At 43.9% G+C, this 9,741-nt stretch overlaps 1 protein-coding gene across 1 annotated transcript; it reads left to right on the top strand.

Annotated features, from left to right (window-relative positions):
• The first annotated feature begins 1,240 nt into the window (after positions 1 to 1,240).
• Positions 1,241 to 3,027, top strand: LOC144271646 (melanin-concentrating hormone receptor 1-like). The gene is made up of 2 exons (XM_077829113.1): positions 1,241 to 1,325; positions 2,030 to 3,027. The coding sequence occupies exons 1-2, from the start codon at positions 1,241 to 1,243 to the stop codon at positions 3,025 to 3,027; spliced, it is 1,083 nt and encodes a 360-aa protein (XP_077685239.1).
• The last annotated feature ends 6,714 nt before the right edge of the window (positions 3,028 to 9,741 follow it).

The following is a 9,741-nucleotide window of genomic DNA, read 5'->3' as shown; positions in this document are numbered from 1 at the left end:
CACTGCTGTTAGACCTTAAAATGGTCACTGGGCGATGAACCACCAGGATAGAAATTATTGCTAAGTACTAGGAATCCTTGTGGTTAGCAAGAAATGGGACTTGAAATCACATCAATCTGATTATCATCCTACCTTTCCTTGCATTACTGCCTACTATCCACTCTCACTAGAACTATTATCCCTAGTATGTAATCTCATCTTCCAAAGTGACTAATATCAATGAGTCTACAGTTCATGAGTGCATTGGCTGCTAAGACTATGTTGTAATTTAAGTTGTGGGAGAAGCAAGACAGTAATTTAAATGAAAGCCTAGGTCCCACCTCATTTAGTTTTTCCAATATTGTATTTATTACATGTAAATGCTATAAAACTTCAACAGTATCACACAAAACTTGAAAAGAAATCTCCTGATTAGTTCCCCTCCTCTCCAAGCAGCGCCTGCCTGTGTTGACCATAAGCAGTCCTTGCTTCCACATTCCACAGATGCTTCAATGGTCCACCGGAGTAAAATGGGAAAAATATTGGGGAAGGGGGAGAGAGAAAGAAGAGGTCCTTCATTGCGCTGCAACTCAGCAGGTTTATCAGAAAATATTATAGCTCCCAATATATTTACCCATCCAGCCCTTATATTTTCAGCCACTAATAGCTCATATTGTTTGAGTTAAAAGCAAATGGAAATTAGCCCAAACCCTAGCATATACAACTGAAATTTAAATGTTGGCTCTTCAGATTAACTCTTTTCAGGCAGATAGTATTATTGACTTGCTTATATGAGTCATGAAAGCCATAACTGCCCTATATGTTGAATGCATGTGTTTGTGCATGTGTGTAATGTATTTCGATTTACTTAGCGGAAGTCCCAGTGTCTTTTTATAGAACATAGGTTTATTTCTCAGTCCACCAACGGATCCCAGTCGCTGCCTTCTGCACTACATAAATGAGCTCTGCTTCTCTGTTCTCCCTCCCAGTGTGTTAATAGGCACTCAGCTGACAGCCTGCTGATAGGCACTTTCCTCTTACATTTTGGTGTCAGTTTCACCTGGCATTGGTGTAGAAACAAGAGAGTCAGAGCTTTACAACAGCAGCTTTTTAACAGAGACAGCAGCCTTTGCTGGTTCTCAGAGTAGCAGGTTTGAGCATCATCACAGGATCTCCCAGGAACTGGCCACCTTTCTTCTACATTAAACGTCAGCACCGCAACATCTTCAAACTATTGATCAGATCCAATTACTGCCGAGGGATGGATTTTAAAACAAATCCTACAGAGAGCTTGAATGGCTGCACTGCTAACATCACCAAGGCTGTGCAAAACTTTTCCCTGCCTGGTAAGTAAATGAGTAGGTGAAAATATATATTTGTGTATGCTGTCAGGAGGCCTTATATACAGGGATAATTGCTGATCACTTTTCTCAAAGCTAAAAGTGATGGGACTGGGGCTATTATGAGTCTACTATATAACTAAGGAGTATGTGTATTATATATACACACACACACACACACACACACACACATTTATATATGCATGCATCTGGTGTGTGTGCATATACACAGACTCCTACATAAAGAGATACACACATGTGCATATATTGTACACAAGGTGATACATGTGTGCATATACACAGACGTATGCTGTATCCAAAGAAACCTAGACGTGCATATTCATGTGTATACTGTATCTATATGTATGTTTGAGTGTGTGTATACACAAGTGCAGATATATGTATAACTAAGTTTGCTGTATATAGTATATATCACTGTACACATACATGCAGATACACATACACCTCTGTCTATGTGTGTGAGTGTAAATAGATTTGTACATATGTGTATAGGCATGTGTATTATATTAACACACTCGCCACCTTATGTATGTGTGGAAAGTACATTATTGTTATATTGCTATAAGCATATTATCATTGTTTTATTAGAAACCAGGATGTCCAGTCTGTAAAGCCCCTAACTTCCCCTGCACCCTCTGCTCACGGTACACATGCCCTGATGTTTCTCTGCCTATGCTCTGTCTCTGCAGGTGAGCCCAGCACTGTAAGCTATGCTGAATTCATCATGCCTACCCTGTTTAGCATCATCTTCTTCCTAGGCATCACTGGTAACAGCCTGGTGATCTGCACAGTCTTTAAGAAATCCAGCCCCAGGAGCAGCGTCCCAGATATCTTCATCATCAGCCTCTCCATGGTGGATCTGCTCTTCCTCCTGGGCATGCCCTTCCTCATTCACCAGCTGCTGGGCAACGGAGCCTGGTACTTTGGGGAAACCATGTGCACCATTATCACTGCTCTGGATGCCAACAGCCAATTCACTAGCACCTATATCCTCACTGCCATGTCCATTGACCGCTACCTGGCCTGCGTGTACCCTTTCACCTCCACTCGCTTCAGGAAGCCACTTGTGGCCATCCTGGTGATCTGCATGCTCTGGGCCCTCTCTTTCCTCAGCATCACCCCCGTGTGGATGTATGCCCGGCTCATCCCTCTGGCTGGAGGGCTGCTGGGCTGTGGGATTCGGCTGCCAGACCCGCAGAATGACATCTACTGGTATACGCTCTATCAGTTCTTCCTCGTCTTCGCCATCCCCTTTACCCTCATCACTGTGGCCTACAGGAGGATCCTGCTCAGGATGGCCAGGTCCTCAGAGGCACTCACTGGCCAGAGGTGCACCAGCACCTGCACCAAGAAAGTGACACGTGTGGCCATTGCCATCTGCCTGGCCTTCTTCATCTGCTGGGCGCCTTACCATGTGCTACAGCTCGTGCAGCTAGCCATGCGCCACCCCACCCTGCCTTTCTACTATGCCTACAACGTGGCCATCAGCATGGGCTATGCCAGTAGCTGCCTCAACCCCTTCATCTACATCCTGCTAGGGCAGACCTTCCGCAGGAGGCTGGTGGTTTCCGTCAGGCCGGCTGCTGCAGGGGAAGAGGCTTCCCAGAACGGGGGCAACAGCGCACAGGGGGACCCAAATGAGTCAGGACAGCCACTGCTGCACCTGGTGTCTGTCTCTGGCAGGTAAAGAGATCGGCAGCAGGTGGGAGATTCCCACACAGCCCAGAAAAACCCCTGGTGGTCTCATGTATTAACTATAGACATTCCTCCACAAATGCACACACAGTTGTTTGGCTGAGTACCAATGGCTGTTTTGTGGTGGGAGTGGTTCCTCTGCCCAGCTGATCTCTTGTGGCTGGAAACAGATTTCTGCAGCGTCAACATTTGGGCTGGGTTCTGTCTGACGCTGAGCCAGTTCATGTGTGTCCTCTAAATTCTTCCTGGCTAGACGTGAATTACTTTCCCCCCTGGCAAGTGAAAGACTTTTGCACTCTTCATATAGTCTCACTGGAAGGGCCCAGGCACCAAACATTTTAGTGTTGGTGTTAAATTCCATACAAGCAATGAGTCATGGCTTGGCTGAGAGGCACTGCCATTGGATCACACCTGGCGTGCGTTTCAACTTGTTTTCTTGCTTTAAGTGTGTGAAGAATGATGACTTAAGACCAGCTCTGATCCTTCTCTCCCTGGGGACAGATCAGGAATCTAATACATTTTAAAGCAATTCAACAATAGCATTTTCACTTCTCTATTTACATCGTTCCATCTGCATGTGATCATTAACCATAGCCAATATTGTTCTCATTTCCTAGTGATCAAAGTCAGCTTTCTGCCAGCAACATCAGCTGTTCCAGAGCCAGAAGAATAATTTCAAATGCATTTAAAATTAAATCATGGATTGAAAATAGCCAAAGAATAACTGTTCTGAACTGTATTATTATAGTACACCCACCAACATGACTTGAATGACTAGCTGCCACCAGGTCATCAAACCATTGCACAGCGGAAAATAATGACTGGACTCTATGCACTTCATTAGACAGAAGTGTTTGCTGACACTGGCAGCACATCATGTCCACATTCCTATCACCATAAAATTTCTCCAGCAGCGGAGAGCAATCCTTTGATGGACATAGGTTTCCAAAGCATTAGGCCAAGGACTTTTAAGCATTATTTTGAGTGACTGTTTTTGGGGTGCCCAATGTGAGACACCTTTTTAAGAGGTTTCTGAAAATTGGGTTCCTTTCAGATCAGGCCTCTTAGGCACCTCAAGTTGGGCACCCAAAATCAGTAGTTTTGTTTTAATATTGGCCATTTTTATTATTAAAGTGGTAATGAGTGTCTATATCCATAGAAAGATGAGTGAATGGGAAAGACAGTAATAACAGCAAAGTTTCCATAACGCTCATTATTCCTGTCATTTATCATCAGAAGACAGCTTTTCATAGTTTAAAAGGTCTTTGCTTTTTTAAAAAAATATAGTGGTGGGTCCATAAATGCAGTACAAGGCAAAATAATTTATTTCACAGAAACAGACACTAAATCAGAATTTATCATCATGTTTTATGAAGAAGAACTGTAAAGTTCTGTCGTGTTCCATAGCTCTTTATTTTAAAACGAACAACTACCATTTCCTATTTGTCTATATTGTGTTCTATCCAGGTTCCTAAACAGTGCCCTGGACCATGGTATTCAAGTAAATATGTGCTAATTGAAAAAAAGTGCATTGCCTGTTATTTTATATGTTCTGTGTAACTCTGAGTTCCCCAACCTCTTACTCTAATCTGTCTGTCCTTAAGCCTCTGTGAGCTGTTCATTTAGCCATCTGTATGTCGAATGAATGCGCCATGCAACTGCTCAACGGAGGTACGCCACCAGGAACTCTCCAAGGCTGTGGCTGTTTCTGGAAGCCCCAAGAGGGAGCTCCACAGATGAGACACTAAAACCCTCAGGCAGTATTCTCTTCTTAGAGTGAGCCTCCAAGAGGCTGGAGAGGATATTTGTCTCCACCCTGCATGAACATGAGACCCATAGAGAGTCCCCAAAAGAAGCGAGCCACAGCACCTGGTATGCATGCAAGCACACACACACGTATACAGTTCTGCGTGGAAAGGGGGGGGATCTAGACGCATACCCTCTGGAGTATCTGGAGAATACCCTCCGAGTCCATTTTAAAACCCACTGAAGTCAGTGGAAAGATTCCCATTGGTTTCACTAGGCTTTGATCAGGGCTCTTGAGCAGATTTGAAGGGGTGATCTGGCCCCAGAAGTCTATTCTTTTCCTCTATACTTGAGTTTACATGCCTCCATTTGTCTGCACAGTTGAATGTTCAGCATTTACTCTCTCATTTACTTTCACCTTCTCTTCCTCCACATACATAGATCATGTCATTTAAGACTTTGTCACTCAACTTTGACAGCTGCTAGAACAGTGGTCAGACAGCTTTCTCCAGAAACAATGCGTGGGTATATTCCACAGAACCTAGCACATCATGATCCCACACATCACCTGGCAGAGGGCACTATTAGAAATAAAAAAGGTTTACTCTTTCCTCTTAACTTTCCCTTCAAGGTCCTGAAGCTCAGCTGGTGTAGCTCCACTGAAGCCAATTTCCACTGAAGCCAATGAAGCTCTGCTGATTTATACCAGCTGGGGATTTGGCCCTAACTGATCTATTTACTTGTGCCTTTTAAACTGATTTTTCATGCTGAATACTTGATGTGAGTCAAAATAATGAGTTTTAACTTTAACTGTAGGTGCTAACCAGACATGGATTAGTGTCACTCTAACATTCTTATGATTCTGACCTCTGACAATTCATTAGAGCCACTTTTTTGTTGTTGTTGTTAAATGTCACTATTTTCAGTCCTGCAGCATCGCTAAGATTAACATAGTCTCTGGCCTGGGAAAGTTAGCATGCTGATGGCTGGTACAGATCAGGCCAGGTGTCCCTTGATTATTACTAGAAAGTATAATTCTTCAGATTGCTCGACGATACAGTTCAATAAGTAAGGGTAGAACAGATGCCCTTTTGTTACAGAAAAGAACACTGCTATTGGAATGTTGCACTATTTGTGAGACTAGATGATCACAATGGTCCCTTCTGCCACGAAATCTCTGAAAACCAGCTCATGGCTATATCAGACACTTTTTTCAAAGGTGGGATTGTTTTAAAGCACTTGGAGTATTTACAGTATCCACTCTACCTCAGTGGCATTAGAGTGGTTCAATTAATTGACTAGGTGTACAGTCACATAGCCATTACTTGTAACAAGCGAAAGTAGGTGGCTATATTGGGGGCGGAGGGAAGAGGCACATTCTTGCAAGTAGACATCAGTGATTGTCCAGTTGCATGTTTATCCATTCTTTACTCTCCCTTCCATGACAGCTCTTTTGTGGTACAGCACACAGTTAAACAGCAAGATGATGGCTATATCCTTCATCACGTAATACAAGGAGCAGTATTATGAACATCAGCTTCTCTGCACTGTTTTCCCAAAGTCTGTTCGGTGAGAGAATTCCTTCGTTGAGGAAGTGTCCCACCATGCTCATGAAAGGCAGGATCAGAGCACAATAGGTGTATCCCAGCACTGCAGAGTGTACTCACGTCCAGGCTTGCATGCATGTAAACCCGTGTAGGCATCCACAGTACAGATCCACACACAACCTACACCTGTGCAACCATATCCTTGCAGTTAAATGGGGGGGTAGGATTTCTGGGGGCATATCTGGTTAGCTTCACTAACTGGAGCCATTCTAGGAATTGGTTTGTAATGTATTGTAGGAGAAATTGTCTGTCCTTCCCAGGTCTCTGTGCAGAAGTGTTCTTAGCTCTGCCCACTCTTCATTTCTGTCCATTCCAGCTGGAATCACACTGTGGATCTAGCACCAGTGGATGAAATGTTATTGCAGAGTAGACAGAGGCATGGAACAATGGGAAGACATTTCAATAGCAGTTTCTGACTCTTGGAAGGTGGTGGCTGGTCTCAGGAGAGTTCATTTATGATACATTGGAGACACCTGTTAAATGCTGCAGTAGCTCAGGATTGCCCATGTATAGCTCAGAATTTCTGGTGTAGGGCAGCTAGCATGGCATGGTGGGGTCACTTGGTCATGCAGACCTGGGATGACTAGCAATAGCTCCAGACCTTCATGGAGCTGTGTGAAGAGCTTGCACCTACTTCTCAGTGTCAGGACATGCACAGGAGGGAGGCTGTACCAGTACAGAAGCAGGTTGCTATTGCCATCTGGAAACTGGCTGTGATGGGATCCCCGGGGTGCAGCCTGGGACTCTGGTACCACTGTGCCCCCCTAATTCTCCAGCATGCACTGTTTCTTACAATGCCTTGCTAGTGACCAACAGCAACTCCCTCCAGGCGTTGTCGTCACTCAGCACAACCGCATGTGGAGCCCCATATCCGGCTATATTGCATGAAAACTCCCAGAGCCACTCATGAATCACACTGAGAAAGGCACTAGCCAAATCCCCCCAGCTCCCAGCCTTGTACCTCAGGAATATACCATCTTCCACTGCACAAGACGAGCAATGCAGATTTATTGATTGGTTCACCGCTTCATCGATGGAAAGCGGATATACACTAGCCTTTGCAAACCTGAGAAAACACTCTTACCAAATACTTCAGGCAAATTCACTGGTACAGATAAACAGTTAAACAAATGTATTGACTACAAAAGATAGATTTTAAGTGATTATAAGTGATAGGCAAAAAGTCAGAGTTAGTTACCAAAATAAAATATAAGCACGCAGTCTAAACCTATTAGAGAGAGCAACAACGAGATTAATCAGTTTTTCCTCACCCCACTAGATATTGCAGTCCTGAATATACGGGTTTGTCCCTTAAACCTGGGCCAGTCTCCTTTGTTGGAGACTTCAGTCTTCTCAGGGTCCCTGTTGCTTGCAGCGTAGGTGGGGGAAGGAGAAAGGCCCAGCATGTGGCCACTGTGTTCTGTTTTATGCCCTTAGTCCATGAGCTTGTAGAACACAAGTCCAGGCATGCCTGGTGGGCATTGCTGAGTCACAATGTAAAGTAATACCCCCAGTGTGTCTCCTGAGAGAGAGTCATTGAATTGTAACTCCTTTGCTGGACGATGGCTGGTGATGTCTATTGAGCACCCATCCAGGCACTGGTTACCTCACTTGCCATTGTTTCTGGAGAGCTAGTATCTGGGCGCTTCCCCAACCCACAGCATATTTTAGTGACAGCCATACAACACAATTCTCACAACTTCATATGCCATAATGATATAAATATTTAGATAAAACCATGGCTTTCAGCAGATCATAACCTTTCCCGTGATTCCTCACACGGCATGCTTTATATGAAATATCACAATTATATATAAACGATGAATATGGAGGTTACAGGGCACTCCCCAAGGTATAGAATGTCACATTAGCAAACTGGGGTAGCCAGAGGTCCATGACTAACCAGTCTGGTGCTGTTGGCAAATCCACAGTCAATGTTGTAGTGGTGAACGTTTGTGAGACAGTCAATACTTTGATTTAGCCATGGACAGTGGACATAACTAATATGCTTGAAATAATTGTTGTCTTGGACAGAATGGGCTTCCCAGCCTGGGCTGGGATAGCCAATGACACTCATGAGCCCATGGTTTGCCTAACACAAGAAGTGGATGAATACATCGACCGTAATTGATGCTACTTGATCATTCTACTGCCCTTGATTGACTACAAAGGCAGGTTCGTGAACATCAACATGAGGTACTAAGAAGGGGCGCATGATGCTACAGTGCTCAGGAGATCTGGTGTTTACCTGTTTGGACAAGCAGGAACCTTATTCCCTCCAAATAACACAGTTATCATTGTGGGGTGTGTGCCCACTATCATTTTAGGGAACCCTGCTTACCCCCTACTGGTCTGACTCATGAAACTGTATCCTGATCACAGAGCATGTAGCAGAAGAAGGTATAATTACACAGTTAGATGTTTCTCCAAAGGATCTTCCTAAGCTCCAGCATCATGTATCAACTGGGAGGCACTTTTTACACCACTACTTTATCTTCAGCTTTGGAATGCTGTCTGCAAAGACCTAAATGAATATAGCATTTGATTCCTCAACTGTGCAACTGCAGCACAGAGAGACAGCAGACACTTTTAACAGCAGCCACTGGGGAAGCTGCCCACACAGGAGGTACTGATGTAATTTTTTAAAAATGTAATTGACTGGACACATATTTGCAAATAAAGGTATTTGACATTAATTTAGAGTAAGAAACCACACACAAACTCTGACAGGTTGAGAAATTAAACCCAGAAAGTCAAGAAAGTCAATTCTGGTTCCAACAGCAACCATTCCTCCCCAGCCTTAGTCACATGTATGCAGACAGCAGATTAGTAGCCTATCGTGATGTGACAAACATGACTAGAAGCCTGGACAGACTTCCCTATGAGGAGGTGAATGAGAGTGAACATGATAAGGTTAAATAGTGAATGGTACAGAAACGCTATCCTGAGCCTTCCTATTTGCCCTCTCATAGTGGAAGAACAATACAACAGGCAACAAAATTGAAAGGCTACAAGTACAACATGAATTCAGTTAAATACTATTTTTTACACAATGCAGTTAGCCCATGGAACTCATTGCTGCAAAGGCCAAGAGATTAGTAGGACTGAAAACAGATTAGACACTTCTATGGAAAAACAAAAGCATCCACAAGTACATTAGATGGGATATATCATTTTTAAAGAAGTGTTAAACCCAAGCCCTCATGTTTCCGGGCATCCAGTGGTCAAACATTAACTGGGAAGCAGTGTGGCCTAGTGAATAGAACTCTAACCTGGGACTCAGGAAAGATTTGGGTTTATTCCCAGTTCTACTCCTGCTTTGGTGGGTGACCATGGCAAGCACCATAACCTCT

Source organism: Eretmochelys imbricata, chromosome 10 (assembly GCF_965152235.1).
Source record: "Eretmochelys imbricata isolate rEreImb1 chromosome 10, rEreImb1.hap1, whole genome shotgun sequence".
NCBI classification, from domain to species: Eukaryota; Metazoa; Chordata; order Testudines; family Cheloniidae; genus Eretmochelys; species Eretmochelys imbricata.
This window is presented reverse-complemented; position numbering and strand designations above follow the sequence as displayed.

Excerpts from the sequence above, each read along its gene's own strand:
- LOC144271646 (XM_077829113.1), top strand. The coding sequence starts at position 1,241 with ATGGATTTTAAAACAAATCCTACAGAGAGCTTGAATGGCTGCACTGCT. Across the intron at positions 1,326-2,029 it reads GCAAAACTTTTCCCTGCCTG|GTGAGCCCAGCACTGTAAGC; the intron begins GTAAGTAAATGA and ends CTGTCTCTGCAG.